Consider the following 24,752-nt stretch of genomic DNA (forward strand, 5'->3'; position numbering starts at 1 on the left):
ATGGTGCGACTCAAACCACCTAAACCTGAACAACCAGCAAAACCAAGGAGCTGGTGGAGGATTTTAGGAGCCCCAGGCCCCTCATGGACCCCGTGATAGTCAGAGGTGACTGTGTGCAGAGGGTGCAGACCTATAAATACCTAGAAGTGCAGCTGGATGATACAGTAAATTGGACTTGACTGCCAATACTGATTCTCTGTGCAAGAGAGGACAGAGCCGGCTATACTTCCTTAGAAGACTGGCGTCCTTCAACATCTGCAATAAGATGCGGCAGGTGTTCTATCAAACGGTTGCGGCGAGTGCCCTCTTCTACGTGGTGGTGTGCTGGGGAGGCTACATTAAGAAGGACGCCTCACACCTGGCCAAACTGGTGAGGAAAGCAGGCTCTATTGTAGGCCTGGAGCTGGACAGTTTGACATCTGTGGTGGAGCGACGGGCGCTCAGCAAGCTCCTATCAATTATGGAGAATCCACTGCATCCACTAAACAGTGTCATCTCCACACAGAGGAGCAGCTTCAGCGACAGACTGCTGTCACTGTCCTGCTCCACTGACAGACTGAGGAGATTGTTCCTCCCTCACACTATGCGACTTTTCAATTCCACCCGGGGCTGGGGGTAAACGTTAACATTATTCAAAGTTATTGTCTGTTTTTTACCTGCATTTTTGTTACTCTTTAATTTAATATTTTTTTTATGTATCTGTATGCTGTTGCTGGAGTATGTGAATTTCCCCTTGGGATTAATAAAGTATATTTACCTATGATGGATTTTAAATGAGGCCAAGAAAACAAATTACCACACTCATACTGATGCATCAATAGACCACTTTCACAGGTATCTATGCTGATTTTCTGCCAGTTTCTTGCTGGGATGATCAACTTCCTGCTGAATAGTGATCGTCAAACACAACGGAGCAACTGGGACTGTTGTTCAGTTATTCTCTCAAAACTCTTCCCAAACTGATCATGGCATATGTTACAATCAATGGAGTGCAACATGTCTCTCCATTATAAAAAAAAAAATCCTTGGGAGGGAGACTAGACGTGATCTTCTCGGAAGACAATTTGAAGTCCCGTGAGACACACTTTAACTTGCTCCCAGCTCGTAAAACAATGACAAGCAAAACACACAGCTCGCCAGCAGATGATCTGACCGCTTCTCCTTGCATGCGATCAACCACCCTAACAAACCATTACATCACACACACCTCATCTGGTTAAGTGAACAGAAGTTAAATAATGACCAGGGAAGCATGATTTTATAGTATTTACTGAAAGGTTGTGTAATACATACATTAAAGTTAGTGAGGCACTTTGGAGTAGCAAGTAAGGCTTTATACTTCAAACTATCAGTTTATGGGCTCAAATACCATATCTGACATTGTCATTCACCTGCAAATGTAACCAATTGCATCAGAAATGACGAAAATGAATATCTCTTAAGTTATGTTACGTTTATAACAAAGACTGAAGTGTGTTCTGAAAAAATTGCTTGTCAAATGGCTAATGCTAAGTAATAATGTAGATTACTATCATACATGTATGGTACTGTTTTACCAACCGTTTATTTGTATTAACTTCATTAACTCAAATTCAAAGCAAATTGTTTTTTGGCAAAGTAATGAAAACGTGACTCTAACACAATTAACAAAAGAATGTGGGGTCAATGAGCCACTCACCGGTACTCAGTATAGTACTTCGCTATACGGAAATAACAGTACAACAACTAAAAGCAAAACATTAGCAAGATGTTTTTTTTTTTTTTTTGCCAAGAAAAAATTAAACTTATCTCAACACTCAGACCTGAAAACTGCAGATCATCTTGAGACACAAAAGAAGTGATCTATGCAAAACTGCTTATGAATAAACTCATAACAAACATACATTCAAATGATTCACTTGATGAACTTTATCATTTGCAGAAAAAAAGAAAAACAAGGAAAAAAATATTTATGATATGAACAACTCACTTATCACCTCTAAAAACTCAAGTGTAAGAGCAAAACAAACAAGACAAAACAAAAACAGAATAAGGTGCCAGTCGTCTTTGGTAATGAAGTAAAAAGGGGACAGTATTCCATTTTATAAATTGTGTTTGGCCATCTTAAATACAAACTACATACAAAAAAAGTCAAAAAAGTACTTGTATTGCAGGACAGACTGAAATTAACCATTTTGCAGACTGGAACCCATGGCCTTGCGTGGAAAACCACTAACAGATACATTTAATATGAGCCTCTTTGGGACTCCCTTGGGAATGCAGCCTCTGCTGCTTAACTGACAAGTTAATCAATACCAGACCTTGTAACATAACAGGGATGTCTCAATAGCACAAGCTGCATACAGAATTTCTGAAATAAGGACCATTAAGGATGAGAAACATTGATGGATAGAACTTTGCACCAGTAATAAACCAAGAGGATGGCCTTATGTGCATCCACAAAACTAATGGCAACACCTCCTCTGTTTTCTCCTTTATAAACCCTTTTAAGATTTTACCTGTTTGCTTCCTCTATCAGGCATAACTTCTACACCATAGCAGTGAAGCCAGTGCTAACAGGGAGTGGCCATAGCACAGGTTAAAGCAGTCTCTTCTATTTAAAAAGGGTAACTGGGGCAAATGACAAATATTTAACTGGTGCAATACCTGAAATCAAAAGGAAATTTTGAATATTTCCTTGTTAAACTAATTAGTAAACAGTGAATTCTTTTAAAGTGCTTTTGTCCTCATATCTATGAAAAGAACAAACAGGAGTGCTACAACATTAATTGCTTGAATATCTAGAATAATCAAATCAAGTAAACAAAACAGCTACAAAATAAATGAGCACATGTTTAAAAACGGGCTTGTGTGTTTGACACTGTTCTCATGTAGATGCAGCAGTAAATACAGCGACTTTCACCTCTGGCAAAGTTGATGTAAACTGGAAACCAGGAATAGCTACTCTGTATCTTATCTTTGTGATGCCAATTCCTTTACTACATTTCTACTATACTGTAGCTTCTTAGTTTAGAGTGGGGGTAAAAAAAGCACTGGATTCATTTAAATTTGTGACACCAAGTGCCAAGGCGTTATCCTTCACCCCTTTTCCACAGGCCCCAACCCCACAATTAAGCCTACCATCATTTACTTGTAATTACTCATTGTACTGCACTTCAATCCAATCACTAGAGATACCTTTCATCTATCCTTCATATATCTTCCATTCAAAAACTAACTACACTCATCTCTCATGGAGGAAAATCTGTCAGCACTCTTCAAAATTACCTCTTGCACTTTCTGAAACCTAAAAACTAATGAGCCCCTCTCTTTATGGAGCTAAAAGTGGACAATCTTTGTGACCCTGAAAGCAGAGATCCACTCCGGTAAGTCAAGCTCTGTGGCAGTAATGCAGCTCAGTCTGAGAATGCACATTACTTTAAGAAGAACATTTCAGCATCTAAGACCTTGTGCCAACAACAGTAATGATTTTCCCTATGAAGTTGCAAAGGTACTGATTGAGAAAAAGCACACCATACCACAAACAACCAACCACATTACAAAAAGAATGAGTGAACTCTAATGGAAGAAGAATCCTCCACTTGAAGCAACAACAAACAACTCCACAGTAAAAAACAGTAAAACTGTTTCTGTGCCAAAAAAAATTAGAACCTGAAATAGCCAGTAAATAGCCAGATTCTATATTGCATATCCACACTCATGCAGACAAATTTAAGTCACCAATCAGTAATAACCTACAGATTTTACATGCAACATGAGAACATTAAAAGAATCTAAATGTAAACAGGCCATTCACCCCAACAAAGCTCACCAGTACTGTCCACAATTCTATAAATTCAAAAAAACAACACTGAGTTTTGAAAGTCCCTAAAGTCTTACTGTTTACCATGCTACTTGGCAGTTTATTCCAATAGTCTATGGTTCTCTGTGTAAAGAAAAACTTCCTGTTTGTGTGAAGTTTAAGAGTTTCAATCCACTGTACTAATTCCCTTCATAATTTTAAACATTTCAATCATGTCACCTCTTAATCTTCTTTTGCTTAAAAAGACACCACCTTGACAGAGAAAATTCAGCATATGACACAAATTCACTAAAATAGCTTCTGAGAACTCAATTAACAATAAATCATCCAGCAATGATATGGTCTCTGTGTCACACACAGGTTTAAAACAATAATGTGTCAATTAGGACAATTAACATATGACTAAAGCAGGAAAACTTAAAGGCAGCAAATATCAGACCACAGTGATGCCAACAAGTCCTGTTTGTGATCATTTGCTGAACAGTTTGTTTTTACAGATTCTCTGAAATAATGGGTGAAAAGGAAGAGACCATTTTTTGCTTTGCAACCTCCCCCCACCCTAACCTATTGTCTATGGGAAAGAACCGAAAGCTTAATTGTTTTAGGGCTTTCGATGTGTCTTGCCGTTTTATGGTCCCCTGATTCCAAAATCATCCATATCTCAATGATAGGTGCATGTCTGTGTGTCACAGTTTGAGGATGTTCTAGATCTAAAACGGCTGGATGGAAAAATACCAAACTTGAAACTTAAGCCAGTTGTAAGACGACGATGTGCCAAGTAGTTTTCGAGCCAAATTGCGCAAAAGAAAGAGGCACTCTAGATGAACCCTCAAATACTGTAATTCTGAATTCTTCTTGTCAATTGTTATTGTAATGATCTATTTTATGATCAGAAAGATCAACATCAGAGCAGTAAATAATTACTAAAATGTTATAGAGTAGTTCAGGTAACTTGGTTTGTAGGGCACAAAACCTACTGACGCTCATGTCGGACCCATAGGCAGCACGAGCCAGGGTTTGAGGAACACTGTCTTACATGGGCTTGGTATACAGATATTGAGACTCCAAGACTGGTTTGTGCTAGTATGTACCAGCAGTTGAAGTATGCACCATTGACTCACAGAGCCTTAATTGTAGTGAGCTGTAAACTTTGTGACCAACATATGGCCAATTTGACATACAGGCACATGGCCAGTGCCCAAAATGGAACCAAAGGTAGGCACACAACTGTATTCTAATTAATTTCAGGAACCTATAATTATATCATTACTTCTAAAACCTATGTTGACATCCCTGTTTTTGGTTTTACATTGGGAAAAATAAGACCATCTATCAAAAATGTTAATTCAGTTCTTAAAATCATTGGTCTGTGACCATTTTGGTTGCACTAATGGAAAAATCTTTGTCTTATAAAAACAACACACATTACAAATCTAGATTACCAGATAATTTTCAGATGACAAACTAACTGTAAGCTCGTATAAGACAAAGAAACCACTAATGCGTTAGAAAAAATTATATGACCTGTCTGCCCCATTCTTCCAGTTTATAGCAAGATCTTTAGCAAAGTGTCCACCCCATTTCAAAGGCAGTACACTATTTCAGAATTAACATAATGCATAGAGAAGCTAACTTCATTACCACTGTACGCAGGGTACAGGTAGAGGAACAACTTGATTTGAAACATGATGAGTGTTAAGACTTTTTTTTTTTTTTTTTTTTTTTTTAAATTGCCTAACAATCCATTTCTCTCATTTCTAGATGACAAAAGTTAAAAGCTACCACTCAACTGATTGGTCCCAAAACTACACTCTCAAAACAGGCACAGAATATAAATTTATATTTCTGAAATTGTACTACAGATTAAACTGGAAATAACAGTAAGAATTAAATTTGTCTTCAAAGCGAGCAGTGGGATTCTACTGCTTTAAAAATAAATGTGTGGGATGTTTAAATAAAATGCAAGAAGCTTGCAGTACCACACTGAAATGTAACGTCTGTACATATAGTTACATTTAGTGTGCTATGGATCATAATTCACTTAACACAAAGGTGCTTTTAAATATTACAGAAATAAATGTTCATTAAATACATGTCTGCTGCCAGCAGTATGAGAATATGAACACATTTAGTGGCTTTATTCATTTAACCGAGCAGATACACATCCCTAAAACTTGGCTATGCTCGTTTTTGAATATTTCAGAGATGGCCGTGATCAAATGTGTTATAAAAGTATACTGTAATGATCTTAGGTGTGTGCATAAAAACACCAGTGCTTGTAACGCTTCTTTAATAGTGGAGCAAATCACACAACTTCAACAATGTAGCAGCTAAAAAAAGTTCTCAACATCAAGTACGCTCACAGCCCACTTGAAAACTTCCTAAGTGCCATATAGAAATCAGAATAAGAAGTTAATAAACCCACAAACAGTATGTGGTAAAACACAGTAAAGTGGCTATTGTGAATAAATATTCTGTGTACATACATGTTAGCTTAAAAAGTAGGTATTTAAGTACATTTTATTGTTATATTGTTACTGAAACAATAAGCCTAAAAATTATTTTGTTAATACAAAAATGAACAGGTAAAACATGTGATCTGCAGTTTAATATTAAAAATACAAATTTAATAGTTTAATATAGAGCATAATTCTTCAACATGTCTGGTTATGCAAGAGCAAGATATTTTAAAAAGGATTAAGGAAGAGGAGAAAAAAAAAAAAATCATCATGTTAATAAAATTTCCGATTCTGAAATAGGTGGTCAGTATTAACCCTAAAAAAACCTGACCAGAGGATCCCTATTTTCTACGAGCTTTCATTACTGCATTGTTGAATGCGTTATCAGATCTTAAAACTGCTGGCAAATTTATTTTTAATCCTAATTATGAAAATCTAAATCAATTAGACATTACAAATATACATAATGTCAAGATACATGGTGGTTTTCTTTACCCATAATCAAGACAATTTTCTTTTTTGACTTTAGTAAATTGGGAGATATGCAATATGTTTAAGGATTAAGATGCTTTACTCAGAGTACAATGAAAATTATAATCTAAAAAAAAATGTTTTAAAGAATCACAAATACCAGAAATGAACCAGATAAATACTCCATGAAATCTTAGATGCTGCTAAATCTAAATACAGTATAAAAGCTAACGTAATACAGATAACACCAGGTATCAACCAACTCAGTTCAAATTACATGTTCTCCATTAAGACTGTTAATTTCAAATAAACTATAGATGTACAACATGAATGCATATGGGAGTGTACTCTTTAATGTGCTGGGCATCTCCTCCTGGGTTGATTCCTGCTCTGCCTCTGATGTCGGGATGCCCAATTGTCTCCACCACTCTCTTCTGTCCAAATTAAAGCAAACAGAAAAAAGTGTCCTTATTTTACAAGATCAAGCTGGATTTGTTAAAGGCAGGCAATCAAATCTTCGACCAAATATATACATTTAAACTTATAAAGCTTCTCTTCCTACATACAGGAGGGTTTCTTATTCACTACATTACACACATTTAGGTCCAAGTCCAAAACATATTCATGGAATAAACCAACCCGAAGCTTTCAGTTCATGTAAACAATATAAAGCTCATTTTTTGTAGAGCATAATGGCACATAGGGATGTGTTTATTAGATTTTATTGCCAACCCTCTCATTTTTAAAGCAGAGGATATGGTGCAGATCCTTATTCAATTAGTACTCACACCACTAATTTCAGGGACTAGATAGATAGATAGATATGAAAGGCACTATATGATAGACAGAGATAGAGAGATAGATAACTTTATTTCACAATGATGTATACAGATGTATACAGTTCATATAGACATATATACCTGGCATGAATTTATTGTATTCCTTCTTTACATTATACCACTGTCACAAGTCTACAGACAAGCAAGGAAGAATCATTGTACTTGTACATGACAATAAACCTCAACTTGAATCTAACTTGAAATGCACTGGAATTCTATAAAGAATTCTACAAAAATCCAGGAGCTGTACATTAATTTTGAATAAAAGGATATTCCTTTGAACAGCCTTGTACATCAGCATAATTTTTTGGCATACCTATGAATCTTAATTACACAATAATTTAAAGACCTATTCAAATTTAACTTTGACAAACTCATATCAAGTGTTAAACAAGTCCTTATTAACTAGTCATGCCATCACTCCACAAATCGCTGGGGAAATTTTTAAATTAATTCCTTCCCTCATTTATTTTGTACATTCCATATATTAACATATCCTTCTTCAAAAAACTAGATACACTAACTTGATTTCACTTTAAAATATGGTTCCAGTGCAGGAGACACCTGAATAACTCCTTGTCTGCTACATTAAAAAAATCAGGCCTTGCTTTCCATTTTTCCAAATGATCCTCAGTTAATTAAAACCTCTTGGCCATAATAAAGGTAGCATCAAACTAATGTTTCCAAAACAGTGCACACCTACTTAATGTGAGAAATCAATGAAAACAGGACCTTTCAAAGAGATTTGTAGGCAATCAATGAAAATCCGCACTAGATAAAATACACTTATCCTGTATTTGTGAAAACTACTGTTGATCTCAATTCAGAATCATACATCACAAATATCCCTCTCAAAATAAATAACCCAACAAACATCTGGAACACTATACTTGTGAGCTATGTCAGGAGGCACCTTCCTAACTGGGTTACTTTCACAAAATTAGCCCTGCTTGGGAACCACTGAAATTAAAAATTTGCTTAATCATCAGAATGTCTCAAGTTCGCAAAAATTCTTATCCATCTAACAGCCATGTTAGCAACAGCCAATGGGATATTACAGGTCAACAACAAAACCAACTGTGAAAATTTAAAATACTGAGCAATAACATCATACCTTCAACTGGAACCCAATGAATATAAAACAATAACTAAGGACTTTATTTTGCTTATTAACAGAAAGAAAAAACTATCAACAAGAAACAGTTCAATAACTCCCCAAAATAGAGGACTGAATATGGCAGAATGCTTAGACGCTGCAGTTGTGTGCTCTCCGACTCAGGGTTTGGTTTTTCTACCCTGCCTGGATAAATACACGTATAGCCGGAAAGATATTTTATCTAATCGGCTTACAGAGCGAGAGTTGCTCGACATCTGAGTTTTTCTCCGCGTCCACAACATTCCGGACAACATCGCATGAACACCGGGCTCTCCATGGAGTACAATCCCAGCTTCGAGGTACCGGCGGTGGCGCAAAGAACTTAAACAAAAGAGGGGGTGCAGAGGCAGCGTTTTAGCAAGGCTAAGGAAGCAGCCACACAAACCACCTCTTCCAAGCATTTTCTCCTCAAAATGTGAGGTCGCTGGCAAACAAACTGGATGAGTGGAAGCTGCGGATTGCAACGGAAAAGATCATCAGGGACTGCTGCAGCCTGCTGATCACGGAGACGTGGCTTATGTAATGAATTATTATTATTATTATCTACTCATACCGGACACGGCAATCGAGATAGCAGGCTACATAGCACACCGGTAAGACAGGACAGAGTGTTCCGGTAAGAAAAGAGGAGGGGGGCTGTGCATTTATGTGAACAATAGCTGGTGCATAAATTCCACCACAGTCACCAGACTATGCTCTCCAGACGTGGAGTTTATGACAATTAAATGCAGACCCATATACCTCCCCCGTGAAGTCAACGCCATACTGCTAACTGCTGCGTATATAGCACCAGATGCTAATGCTAACTCGGCTCTGGGGCTTTTGCATGACACAATCAGCAGTAAACAGAGCAAGTATCCTGAGGCTGTTAACATAATTTCTGGGGACTTTAATCATGCAGATCTGAAAACAGTTCTCCCCAAATTCCACCAACACATAAAGTGTGCAACCAGGGGAGCAGAAACACTGGACAAGCTATACACAAACATCAGACAGGCCTATAGGGCTAAAACCCCTAGCACACCTTGGCCAGTCTGATTACACGTCCTTGCTTCTGTTCCCTTCATATACCCCCCCTCAGGAAACAAACTCCCACTATGAACAGGACTGTTACCATATGGTCCAAGGAGGCATCCCAACAGTTGCAGGACTGCTTCCAGAGAACCGATTGGGAGGTTTTCAATCACTAAGACTTGGAGAACCACACTACGGCAGTCCTGAATTACATCAGGTTCTGCACAGACAACATCACCAGGGACAGACACATAAGGATTTATCCTAACAGGAAGCCCTGGATAACGAGGGATGTCCAGACTCTGCTGAAAGCCAGGAATACTTCTTTCAGGTCTGGGGATGGGGCTCTTTACAGTGTAGCCAGAGCAAACCTGAAGAGAGGCGCCCGAGAGGCCAAGGCAGCGTACAGGAGGAGGATAGAGGACCATCTGAGGAGCAACACCACCAGGCAGGTGTGGCAGGGTGTCCAGAACATCACCGGCTACAAATCCAGCAACTCCTCAGCCGCTGAGGGAGACGCTTCTCTAGCAGAGGAGCTGAACATCTTCTTTGCCTGCTTTGAGGCAACACCAACAGCAGCTCCATCACAGCCGCCTGTTCACAACAGAAACATACTCATGGTGGAAGAGTGTGAGGTGAGGCGGGTGATGAGAAGGTGAATCCGAGGAAGGCTGCAGGACCAGACGGTGTGGCTGGACGGGTGCTGAAAGACTGTGCGGATCAACTGGCCAGAATCTTCACTAGGATTTTCAACCAGTCCCTATCCCAGGCCACTGTCCCATCCTGCCTCAAGTCCTCAATCATTGTTCCGCTGCCGAAAAAATCCATCACGAACAATCTGAATGATTTCCGCCCAGTGGCACTCACATCTGTAATCATGAAGTGCTTTAAGAAACTGATGCGGAGTCATATCATCACCTGCCTGCCAGCAGACCTGGACCCATTTCAATTTGCTTACAAAGCAAAGAGATCCACAGAGGACGCTGTGGCCACAGCCCTTCATGCTGCCCTGACCCACCCAGAGCTGCAGGGGAGTTATGCCAGACTGCTCTTTGTGGACTTCAGCTCGGTGTTTAACACTTATCCTCCCACAACGACTGGTGTCCAAACTGGCAGATCTGGAACTTCCATCACTCATGTGCAGTTGGATACTGAACTTCCTGTCTGGACGCTCCGAGAGGGTGAGACTGTGTCCCCACACCTCCACTGCTCTCAGCCTCAACACCGGGACGCCGCAGGGTTGTGTGCTTTGCCAACTCCTCTACACCCTCTACACATGACTTTGTCCCCACTCACCATAGCAACAAGATCATAAAGTTCGCGGATGACACAATGGTGGTCGGACTCATCTCGGACAAGGAGGGTGAGCTGGCATACAGGGACGAGGTGGAGCGACTGTCAGAGTGGTGCAGAGTCAATAATCTGCTCCTCGACACCACAAAAATGAAGGAGCTCGTTATTGACTTTAGAAAAAACAAAACTGACATCCAACCACTCATCATTGGCGGGACCTGTGTGGAGAGGATCCCAGTGTTGAGGTTTCTGGGTATTGAGCTGGAGGATGCCCTGACCTGGAGTGCCAACACCAAGGAGTTGCTGAAGAAGGTGCAGCAGAGACTGTATTTTCTGAGAATCCTCAGAAAGAACCATCTCCCCAAAAATCTGCTCCTTGCGCCTTTTATCACTGTTCCATCAAGAGTGTGCTCACGTACGGACAATGTGTGTGGTACGGCAGCTGCACTTCCTCAGAAAGGAAAGCGCTCTACAGGGTCGTCAAGACAGCGGAGAGAACAATTGGCTGTACCCTCCCCACTCTGGAACAAACCTACACCTCCCGATGCCGCAAAAATGCAATAAAAATTTCACAGGATTCATCACATCCCAGTCATTGCCTCTTCCAATTTTGCCATCGGGCAAGAGATACAGAGCAATGAAAACCAGGACAAATTGCCTTAAAAAAAATATATATATACATACACACACACACACACATACATGGTGTCACAACAGCCTTGGAAGATACAGATATTTGCCATATATATTAAAAATAATTTCAATATACTTACTGCTTCTGTTTTGCTTGGATTACTGCCTGGATTAGAAGAATGTGAATTTGAGCTATGAAGAGTACTGTGATTGTGTGAATTTTCTTGTGGAGAATAACTGGTCCCTGAAAAAAATAAAAAATAAATAAATAAAAATCAGAGAATAAAGCACATTTAGTATATAAGCAGGTAGAAATTATATCTAAAACAGAATAAAACTTTTCACAATGTATGTGTTAAGGGATTTTCAGTAAAATGCAATTTTTTACAAATACAAAAGGTCAATGCGATTAACTACAGCAGTATTTCTAAAATGAAAAAGAGGATAGTAAACTTGATTCCTCCCATACCCCTTAGAGTAAGGCAAGAACCAAGCATGGGCACACAGGACTGATCTGGAATCAACTAATACATGTCTTTCAGTGGTGGGAATAAACCTTGAGTACTCGCAGAAAAAAATTACTGACATAAATACTTGAAAACGCAACACAACGATATTTGGGCACTAAACATAACTATTAATGGAAATAACAAAAAAGGCATGCTTTATTAATTATTTTACAAAAAAAATGTTTCAAATATACTGTTACAATGATAGTGAAGCAGTTATTACTAGTACTTTTAAACAAAAAATGAATAAAACTAAAATTAAACCACCAGTATGTATAAAATATAGACGATGTGTTTAAAATATAATACCTAACAGAGATTGAAAAGGCATTATTGACAGAATGAAAACTCACCACTAACTGGCAACTGATCCTTCAGTAGGGGCCTAACAACAAACCCCCACCCTGGCAACTATAATCTTCGCTATGTATACTTAAGACACTGAGAACTACAAGATAGCAGTGTGTATCGCTCAGCTAAATAGCTACATGTTTAGTGAGCTGCTTACTTTGTCAGTGACATTTCTGCATAGCTACAAATGCTACCAGTTACATTCAGGAACACATGCACATGAATCAACAAAATGACTGAAAAAGCTGTCTAAGTCTGCGCCATGCAGCACAACTCCTCACTGTTATCACTAACTGCTACATATTCATCCACATCAAAACTAGTTTGATCGCTTGTTTAAACAAAAATACAAGAGTTGTAAAATGAAAAGATATGCAGTAAAACACACACAATATTGAACTTTTAGGTGCTGCAGAATTGTCATAACCCAAGACCTGTTTGTACTTTATTAAATTTTTTTTTTTTTAAATGTCATTTTTTGACATGGCAATATGTAAGCAACCACTCACATTTAGTCTGAACTAAACTTTGACTGTCTTAATGTTTCAAGATTGATATAATGTATATTTGCAAGTTCTGCTACTTATGTTTTATATTTAAATCAAATTAATTTATACTTTGTCCTGGATACATCAATGAAAGTTTTGTTTACTTGTGTTTTAAACATATACTTCAAAATCCGCTTGATCCCATTCATGCTACACCTGCAGCACTGACTGCAAGGCCAGAAAAAAATCATAGACAAGGGCATCAGTCCATCCCAGGCTGTGCACACAAAGGCTCACTCACACTAGGTTCAATTTGGAGCCAATTAATCTAACCTAAGCATCTCTTGACTTTAAAGAAAGAAAACCAAAATGGCCGAGGAGAAGCTACAGGAAAACAGAACATGAAGGGTGCTCAAAGATTATGATCAAAATTAGATCAACAGATTTGCAGCACTAACCAACTGTGATAGCACAGGTCATTTTAAATTAGTGTTCTATGAAATATTTAGTGGCTGCTGTTTTTTTTTTTAATCTACTATACACCGTTTCTGTAACTGCAGGACTAGCACCAAATGCTTTTCATTTTATTTTAGACATACCAACAAGTTGAATTATACTTCATAGACATTTGTGATATTAGGACATCATTGTGAAATTTAAAAAAATGATCAAAATGAAAAAGGAAGTCGTTGTGCAATTTTAAACATTATCAAAATGAAAAAATTGCCTAGGAATTCATGCGATTTAATATTTAACTTAAACAGGCAAGAAACAGTCAATACAGAAAGGGTGGAAAGAAATTAAAAAAGCAAAGAGGCAAATTAATCTTCATAATAAATCATGTACAGTAATACCTACATCACCACATAAAATTAAAAGTATCATTTAGCACTTAAAATTAAACACTGACTTATTGACCGTCAAGAGGACACAAAAGCATTTTGTCTCAGACCAAAACAAAGATGGTCATTAGAGAACTGCAATACTGCCTAGCCAATATCAAGAAGGGCTAACAGAATATTCTCCTGACTGACAATAAGAAGCAAATTCAATGGTCTGCAGTATGACTAATGCAATTTTGATTTTGACTGGAGGCCTGGAGTGGCTGTCAGAAAATGAGTAGTACACAGGAGAAAAAAAAACTTGCTACCACTGAGAAATATTAAATGTTAACTCTGACAGTTTATAATTTCAGTCAAGAAAAACACGGATTTTGTATTGGCTGCTATCAGCAATGAATGCATCAAGTACCTAAACCTCTTGGAAAAGTAAGTAAGACTTGTGCGTGGGAGAAGTGATTTGGTACAGTACTTATGAAGTGGGGAAAGCCAGCTCAAAAGATTCCATTGCAAAAACACCTGTCAAGAGGCCAAAGCAAGCACCACAGTGTGGTATTCTTTTCATTTTTATACTTCGCATTGTTTGAAATAAAACCAACAAAGCTTTAAAGAGGGATGACATGTTGATGTACAGACAGATGACAAGTGAGGAACGACTTTACATACAAGAAATAATTTCTTCCCAAAATAAGAATTTATAAGGAAATCCTACAGTGAATGAGTAAGGCTATAATGAATTACTAAAATACATTCCATACAAAATTAAACGCATTTATAATAAGCACAAGAGAAAGAGCTGAAAGAAATAGAAAAATTACACAATTGGTAAAGATGTGAAATACATCTCCAAAGTAGTGTTCAAAATTTAAGAGAATGGTCAATGAGGAGAAAAAGGAGCTGAAAAATTAAGAATAGCAAAGATTAAGTAAAACAAAGAATTGGAAATAACAAATATACTGTATTAAAAAATATACTATTTTTGTTGTTGGACATTAAGACAATTGTTACAACAGTTACAAAAACAATCAAGTGTACATTCAGGTTATATTATAAAAATGATGATTCAAGTTAGAAACAACAATACAGCATTGACTTAGTTTTCAAAACAGCAACTGATAACACTAACATTTCAAGGGTTTCTACAAAGCAAAGACAATTACTAAGAGTACAAGATGCCTTTCATCAGATTCTTAGTCTTTCATTGTGTTGTGTGTATAGACATTACTAAAGAACGGATTTCTTCAAAGAAGAGAAGCTAAGGGTATATTAATAGTTCTCAGAGCTGTATTCAGTGTCAGTTCAGAGTTATTGTGCATTTTACCTGGTTTAAACACACAATCAATATTAAAGACCTCAAGTCAGCAACATATAAACAGATGGAAAGACAGCAAAGAATATAGATGAGCCAAGCAGTGAAGTAAATAAATTCCAAGTTCTGTTCTAAAATTTAGGAAGTTAAAATATAATATTGGAAGTCTGGAGCCAAGTTCATCTTAAATGGAAAAAGGTGCTAATCTACTTGTTGATCATCAAAACAGTTAAGACACAGTGACTATAAAGTGAACTATAGGCATTACAGATTAAGAAAGGTATTGCTTAAATGGTGTTATCTACTACAGACACCATATTTAAGTGTAGGACATATTAAAGCATGCCTTTCTCAGATTTTCTCATTTCTAAACACAGTCTTCTGGTGGGTTCTTCCAGTTATTTTCTAAACATCTCTTGCTTCATTATCAGGGGTAGTGCTGGGAGGTGTGACCAAAAAATTCTATATCACGGTATTTTTCAAAATTGTACCGGTTTCACGGTATTGGACAGTATTTTTTCCCCCCATGCATGAGTGGATGTTAACCACATTTTCCACTGCAATTACTGACTAAGAATAACCTATTCCACCGTCGTGAGAATTGTACATTGTACAAAAAAAAATGTAATGTGCACACAAGTATTAATACAGGTTTGCATGGATCCATAAAGTGATACTTTTCAAGGGGGTGGCACTAATGAAGAGAAGGAATTACATTGCATGACAGATGCAGTAAAAATATAGAGCCTTTTTATTGAACAAAGTTTGCAAACAACTTAAACTAAAATTGACAACATATTTTCAATCATCCAAAGAGGTATTTAGACTTAGTAAAATATCCAAAGGTGCTTGTCAGAAGTTGTATTGCACTGAACATGTCTTAGAAACGGAATAGTAAATATTTTTGTAAACCAACTACACTTTATTAAATGTTAACAATCTCTGTCCACTGACATGTTAAAGTGACTTTTTAAACAACTTTGCCATCATTAAACTGTATAATAAATAATAAAAATACAATAAATAATAGTGCAACTTCCAGTAATAATACTATTACTTCCAAGACTTCAAAGCCCAGGTGCATTACACAGTATTCACCTAATTAAAATAAAATAAAACAAGTGCAACTTGGTGATGACATATTTACCAACTGAACCATCATTAAGGCAAACTGCATTAATATGGACCTTGCTTCAAGTTAAGCTATATAAATAAATAATAAAACTGCAACTTGCATTTATAATGCTATTTGTGGTACAGCCCTACGGAAGTGTATTAGGGCCACGGTGAAGGAAAAAAAAAAAAATACAGACACAGTGAAGAAGAAGAAGAAAAAAAAAAAACACTATGTCAAGATTAAAGTCGACATTTCCACTTTATTCTCATAGTATATTTTGTCATTAAAGTAGAATGTCGTAAACTAAACTTCATCCTAAAATCAATGTTTAATTTACTAGATTTTCTCAAACCCCATCATAAGTTAATGTAGCACATTAAATGCTTTGTGTTAAGTGTTCCCCGACCCAGTTGTTAATCGCTATGCGCTTCTTAAACTGACTTCCTCTGCACTAGAGGCGGCGCTGGCAGCGATCGCCGCACAGAATACATTCACTTCATGATATTCCTGCTCCCTGAAAATGTAGAATGCTCTAAGATAAATTTTCATGATGAAATGCATTAAAGCAGGTATTAAACATGCACAGTAGTGCTGCTCCCTCGCAGTAAGGGGTCCCCAGGTGTACGTTCAATGTAGAGAACTTTATGGCAGGTGTGACGAGGCTCCAAAAAAATGGATGTATGAATGGGTATCACACAAGTTTAACATAAATATTGTGTAAATGTTGGGTTTGTGATCTGGTGGTCGGAGACACAAACACAGACTTCAATGGATGTTCTTCTGAGCGGGCTTTATTTATTGCATGCGTGCTGTCTGTCTGATGTACCAAAACCCCAGTTCCTATCTTTCTTTTTTCTTTCGCCACATAACCAATCACCATGCGATAAATGTCTTCGTGAAATTAAACCTAGTTATAAACTTAGACCACGAAGTGTTCAGAACTTTAAAAAAAAAAAAAAAATTCTTTGTTATAAATGTTCAATTATGCCATCCATTCAGGGTTGCGCCCATCCTAACAAGCAATGTGTGCGAAGCAGGAGCAAATCCTGAATGTGGCGTCAGCACATCGCAGGGTGAATATGAGCAATACATACACTAGCAGGGTTAATCTAGCCTTACAAAACCCCACATCCTACATGACTTTTGAAAAAAACTGAAGCACACAAAGTAAACCCCCCAGAAATACATGCAAATTCAAGGCAGGAAACACCAGGGACCCCCTTGCGGCGATGCAGCAGTGCACCCTCAACACCACCGTGCCCCCACATGATTAATGCATGCTTTAATGCATTTCATCATAAAAATATCAAGTATTTATCTTATTCTAAATTTTCAGGAAGCAGGAATATCATGAAGTGAATGTATTCTGTGTGCTACCTGCGCCTCCTCTTAGTGCAAGAGGAAGTCAGTTTAAGAAGCACGTAGCAATTAACATGGCTCAGGGAACACTTGACACAAACCATTTAATGTGCTACATACAGATAGGTCCATAAATATTTGGACAGATACAACTTTTTTCTAATTTTGGTTTTGTACATTACCACAATGAATTTTAAATGAAGCAACTGAGATGCAGTTGAAGTGCAGACTTTCAGCTTTAATTCAGTGGGGTGAACAAAACGATTGCATTAAAATGTCAAGCAACTAAAGCATTTTTTTTAACACAATCCCTTCATTTCAGGGGCTCAAAAGTAATTGGACAAATTAAATAACTGGAAATAAAATGTTCATTTCTAATACTTGGTTGAAAACCCTTTGCTGGCAATGACAGCCTGAAGTCTTGAACTCCTGGACATCACCAGATGCTGGGTTTCCTCCTTTTTAATGCTCTGCCAGGCCTTTACTGCAGAGGCTTTCAATTGCTGTTTGTTTATGGGCTTTTCTGTCTGAAGTTTAGTCTTCAACAAGTGAAATGCATGCTCAATTGGGCTAGGATCAGAAAAAAAACTCAAGATTAAAATACTCTTTCAAAAAGGAAATCCAACATGGAGTGTCAAGAACAGATGTTGGTTGTTCCCTGTCAGTTGTGTCTAAAATTTGGTGTAGGTATAAACAAAATGAAAAGGAGGACAACTCATCAGGATAGAAAACTGAAAGCAATGTGCCTTAAAAATATAAAATGCAAAACAAATGAGTAGAAACACAGAATTGTCTGAAATTGACTGCATGAAATGAGATTTTCATATAGAAAAGCCAAGCAAAAACTAACACTTAAAAAGAAGAAAACAAGTTTACAATGGGCTAAAGAGGAGCAATAATGGATGGTGGATAATTTGATGAAACTGACATCCAGTGATGAATCGTGAATATGCATTGGCCAAGGTGATGATGCTGGAGGTTTTCTCCAGTGCCATTCTAGTAAAACAACCGAAGAGGACTGACTGAAAAAAAACAAGCAAATTTCCCCAATCATTTATGATATGAGGTTGTGTGTCTGGGAAAGGACCAAAGGAGATGGCAATCATTATCTCAACAGTCAATGCACAGGTGTACATTGGAATTTTGAACACTTTTCACATTACACCGATGGAAAATAGGTTTGGTAATTAATAATCCTAAAGCTTTAATTCAGGAAAGGAATATCAACTCAGTTACATGACAATCAAACTGCTCAGATTTAAAGCTAGTTGATAATTTATGATGGGGGGGGGGGGATAAAAAATTTCCCTACTATATACCCAGGTAGATAGTATGATTACGTTAGGAAGAGATAATGCCTTGTATGTGGTTCCAAACTTTCCTGTCATCAATCCAATGTTAGTAAATGAAGCTGGTCAAAAATCTGTAAAGATCCACAAGGAATTTCTCAAACTATAATCGGTCTAGAAATCAAAAAGGTTGAAAACCAGGTGTATCACTACAGAGAGCTGTAGTAAAGAGAAGAAGCTGGTTGGTTTGCTGTGCAAGCTAAACTGTTTGTCTGGGGAGGGGGAAAAGTGAAGCTCCAAAACAAAAAAACAAAAAAAAAACAACTTATGGTAGTAGTAGGATGCATGTCTAAACCATTGGGAACAATAATGATGGGTATAAAATTTAAAACACTACAGAAAATTGCACAGTTTAAGGAATGTTGCCTAGAAGTGATGTTAAAGGAACAGAGACTGCCAATATAAAAACAAATAGAAAAAGAAAAACACATACACACACAATATAGATCAAAATCATGCAACGTTTTCATGTGAGGTTTTCATGTAACACTCATTTTTCTTAAAAATCGTACATCATATAGTATACATCAATTTTTTCATCTTCGTTACGAGACTACAACACCACTCTCGTGTCAATACAACCAGTTTAACGCATATACATCAAACAAAAAACATTATACAGTGGAACCTCGATATACGAGTTTAATTCGTTCCAGCACTGAGCTCTTATAGCGAATTTCTCGTATCTAGAACAAACTTCCCCGTTGAAAATAATGGAAATCCAGTTAATCCGTTCCGCACCCCAAAAATATTAACATAAAAATCAATTTTCCTAACAAATAACACTGATAAATAATATATACTGTAGTCTACCTTTAATAAATAACACTGGTAAATAATATAACTGATTATTAAAAGAATCAAAACAAGTGTCCAAAGTGCAGTAGAGCATTCAATAAATCTTTAAATAAATAATCCTTAAAACAGTTGTGAAGTGGAGGTTTAAAATACACAAGAATAACAATCCTTTAACACAACGTTAAAACGTTAACAGGAAGCAGTCTTTAAAAAACAGATGACAATCCCCGGTGTTTCTTCTCTGTTAGCGTCAGCGTCTCACCTGCTTCTCCCATGCGGGCTCTGCAACAGGCGAGACACTCTTAATGCAGCTGACCTTCTCTACACCGTCCTGCTTCAGCTGTTTGGCTCGCCTGTTCAGCTACACGCAAGGCTGCAATCGCTCGCTCTCTCGCACCGACTTTCTCCTACTGCTGCTTCCTGCAACCCGCTCTCTCTCGTTACGCGAGCCAATGCTCGTATTTAGATCTGAATTTTTCGCTCATACTTTCCCCATATCTTGAATTTCTCGTATACAGAGGTGATCGTATCTCGAGGTTCCACTGTATACATCCACTCCACTAAGAACAGTAGTAGTTTAGTTGTGTGTTAGCAGTTGACAAATAAAGTCTAGTAATGATACACGGTTACATATTGTGAAACTGCATAAAAAAAAAAAAAAAAATCAATTGAAGGCGATCGTGCAGGAGAAATAATTTTCCTTCTGCATATTAAGTTAGATCCTGGCAATACTTCAGCAAATAGATTATCATTCATCTTGCAGAGACAATAGTTTCTAATAGTTTTACAATTTGCTGCAATTATAAAATTTCTGGGCCAGAGCTTTGACCATATTGGAATATGCCAGTGGAATGACAGCAAGTGAAGCAAGCAAAATTTAAAACGAGCATAAAAGCAAATTTAACAACAGATTCAATAAGAGACTTTTGTCCACTTTAAAACTTTTTTCTTTTTAAATAAAAAGAATAACCATGTAAGATGCTTCTGATTTTAGATCCAAGGTTAACAATAATCAGTGATTCTCCATAAATATTTGTAGCACTCCACCATGTTCACAGTCTTTTGGTGGAAGGAGGGGAGCACTCCTCTACAGCCAGATCCTTGGTCTTAAGACGTTTAGCTATAAAAAAAGAACAATCACACCATTCAACAAACTCATCAACAATGGGGCCATGGCTGTCGTCCTGATCTTTTAAAGGACTCACAATGATAAAGTCTTTAGGAAGTTTCAGGATAGGTCTCTCCTAAACTGTTGTGGCAGAAAAATTTGTTTACCCTATGAAATTGCGAAGGACACTGCAAAGAGCCAAATACTTAAAGAAAGTCAAGAATGAGACCATCACATGATAGAGAAGGGACCACAGGCCAAAGACAGGGTGCACTCCACCGCAGAGTACTCAAGACTCACAACACAATACTCCACAAAGAACTGTACAAGCTTATCATATAACTACTTTACCTATGCTAACATAAGCTAAAGCTGTAAGTGGTTGGTGAATAAACAGGCCTTCTTTTCTTGGGTTGTTGCTATGCTCCTGATAAACTATGTAAAACTGAGTTTAATTATAAAGGCTTACAAGCTTTCAACTAATTTAGAGACCAAAAATCTCCAGTCACAACCTAATAGTTTGACCTACCACCTCTCACCTATTAAAATGTGCATTAAAATAAGGACAAGTCAAATGTGATGTTATAATAGAATTTCAGAAGTAAAACACTACATTGAAAAAGCTTATAAATCAAGAAAATCTAAAACAAAACTCAAAACTAATCTAATTCTTGTGTTATGTTTGTTTTGTGTCTAAATCCTGCAAAAATTATCTAAAATGTAATCAGATCTTCTCTATTTATCCATTTAACTTAAGTGAACATCACAAAAACTTACCACACAAAAAAATACACAATTATATTAATTTATTGCTCAAAAGATCAAACATTAAATTGGCTTTATTGGAGGAAAGTCAGGAGTGTCAAACAATGAGTTAACAATCAGGCTTGAATGTGTGTGGCTCTACCCTATCCAAGAAACCTTCATCACAAAGATTTGTTAATACGTGCATGCCTCGATTAAAGATTTCTGATGACCTGAGAAAGAAAGCTGTTACTGCTCATGAGGTTGGAAAACAATGCCCAAGATTCCAGATTTCACCAATCCACTGTCAGACAGATGGAGTACAAATAGAGAATTTTGAACATTCCAGGAGATCACAAACCAAAGATCTGCAGGCCTCTATTACACTGGCTAATTTCTCCATCTGAAGTTACCATAAGAGAAACACTTAACAAAAACAATGTGCATGGAAGGATAGCGAGGAGGAAGCTGCCCAACGTCAAGTATAACATTTTACCAGTTTAAAATTTGTTAATGACAACCTAAATGAAGCAGAACAGACAGATGAGTCGAAAATAGACATTGTTGGCTTCAATGAGCACCTATACCCGGGTGGAAAAAACACTGCATCCCAAAATAAGAACCTCATTTGAACTGTGAAGCTCATAGGTTGCAGAGGCATGGGCTTGTTCAGCTGCACACAGGGCAGGATTTGTTGCTTCCACTGAAAGAACTGAATTCTGAAGTGTACCAGTAAATGCTATACAAGAATATCAACGTACTTGTCTCTTAAGTTAAGAATAACAGACAATGCATCAGTTTACCAAAGAATGGCTGTAGCAGAAAAAAAATTCAGCGTTTTGAAAAATAGTCATTTTAAAGTACAGACCTTTATCCTACAGAAATGTTAGGACAAGACTATGATAATGGAATTAAAGGATTTCTGTGGAAAGAAATAGACAAAAATGCCACCAAGCTGATGCATCAGACTGATAAACATTTACCATACACATTTGGTTGAAGACACTACTGCTCTAGAAAGTCACACCAGCTACTAAAAGCACATGTTCACATCCTTTTTCCCCAAACAAGGGCATGTTGTATCATTTTAAGGAATAAATTAACGAATAAGCAGAATGCTTGGTGCATTACATTTTTTAATGTGCTCTCTTTATTAATGACTTGGATTAAGAACACAATGTAGGTTAAATATAAACAGAACTAAAAACACTGAAGTTTCACAAAGTTTTCTAGCACCACTGTGAAGTCAAATGGGAAGGAAAATAAAGTGGGTTCCTTAACAAAATGTAAAATAACTTCAATTGCCAGCAGCAAAGCCAGTAATTAAATTCCTCTGCTTCGACATAAGAATTAAAAGGGCTTGATAATTAATATCATAATGTTGGTAAGCTAAACAAGACAAAGTTTTATCTAAAAAAAAAAAAAAAAAAAAAAAAAGTTTGTTCCTTAACCTCCTTAGCATTAGACCCAAGCATCACTCGGACTATAAAAATAGTGCTAAAAGCATTGGTCTTGAGTGTCACTCGGGCAACTGTACAGACACATTATGCATAAACATTAGACCAGAGGATTACTCGGGCTGTAAAATGTAACAACAGCATCAGTGCCAAGCATTGGTGTCTTGTGTGACAGGCCCGAGTATTACCCAGGCAATGGTGCAGACACATCTTCTCCTAGCCTCATAATTGGGTCTCATAAAAAATGTTTTCAGCAGCCCGTGTTACATGTTCTTGTCGAAATAAATCTGTTTTCAGGCAGTGAAACTGAAAAGGACAGGGACATTGAAAGTGATTCTGATGAATCCAAAAGTGATGCTTGCATCAACTGCACATGTGCAGTGGTGCTGTTAAAAAGCTGATCAGTCTGGAAAGAAAATCTGCAAGGAATCACTTTACTATTGTCCCGACTGTGGCGTTGGGACTGTGCATTTCACCGTGCTTCAAGATATACCACACAAATGACACATTGATAGTATATATGGTATTGGCACTATTTTCATTATTATTAATATTAGTAGTAGTATCATTATTATACTTTCTACACTGCTGACTTTGCACTTTTAGTGTTTTGAACGTTTCACAGTAGATCAGATTTAATAAATATGTAATTTTTCAAGCCAAAAAAAATGCAACGCACAAGGCCAGAATTTGTTTTCTTAATTCTACAATACTGCTTACAATTGTTTTTACCTTGATAGAGCAACGTGAGAGTTCATATGAATTGAGCATTGATACACAAAGGAAAATTTTAAGAAGAGAGTGTGTGTTCATTAAAAGTAGTGTGAAAACCAAAACAGTAGGAAATGTGTGTCAAAGGGAAAAACTGGATTCAAAAATGACAACGCATATGCTCCTCAAATAAAGAACTGAGGCCTCATTTATACAGCACTTTATGCACAAAAAGAGGCTTGGAATGTCTGTATGCAACTTCCAATGCAAATGTTGGGATTTAAAAGAAAAAAAAAAAAATAATGGGTGAACATGTGCATAACAAGTGTATCTCAATAAATTAGAATATCATCGAAAAGTTAATTTATTTCAGTAATTCAAAAGATTCATTACACACAGAGTGATATATTACAAGTGTTTATTTCTTTTCATTTTGCTAATTATGGCTTACAGGTAATGAAAACTCAAAATTCAGTATCTCAGAAAATTAGAATATTGTACACTCAAGGTGTCACACTCCACTCAGCTACAGCAACTCTGACCCATGTATATGCAATAATTTGGAGCAACTGGGAAATGACAAGAACCTTGAAAAAGGGAAATGCTGCCACACACAGATGTAATATATATCACCAAGCCGTTATTATAATATGCATTAATGTGGCAAACATATTACACTATAAAAGTGATTATTACGATGTACAGACTATATATGTTCTTTACTTTTAAGAAATGGGCTAATGCTGCGTATTTGCACTTTAGACAATTTTTTGGTTATTTGTCAGTTTAAATTAGCTACCTATTGTCACTTCTCAGGGAATTGTCAGACATATCAGAAATAGCTCAGCTAAACTTCACTCTCTCATTCCCGCTGTGCTGGAAGCCATTAACCAACCAAAACAGCAATACATTCAGAGTTTACATACATAAAATATTACGTTTCAGT

At 37.0% G+C, this 24,752-nt stretch overlaps 1 protein-coding gene across 3 annotated transcripts in view; it reads right to left on the reverse strand.

Annotated features, from left to right (window-relative positions):
• waca (WW domain containing adaptor with coiled-coil a) overlaps positions 1-24,752 on the reverse strand; it is a 154,095-nt gene that overhangs the window by 85,887 nt on the left and 43,456 nt on the right. For all 3 annotated transcript variants that reach the window (XM_051928973.1, XM_051928972.1, XM_028804344.2), the window contains exon 4: positions 11,808-11,911. In XM_051928973.1, the coding sequence (XP_051784933.1) occupies positions 11,808-11,911 (104 nt within the window). The remainder of the gene's footprint in view (positions 1-11,807; positions 11,912-24,752) is intronic.

The sequence above is a fragment of the Erpetoichthys calabaricus genome, chromosome 6, assembly GCF_900747795.2.
Source record: "Erpetoichthys calabaricus chromosome 6, fErpCal1.3, whole genome shotgun sequence".
Lineage (NCBI taxonomy): Eukaryota > Metazoa > Chordata > Cladistia > Polypteriformes > Polypteridae > Erpetoichthys > Erpetoichthys calabaricus.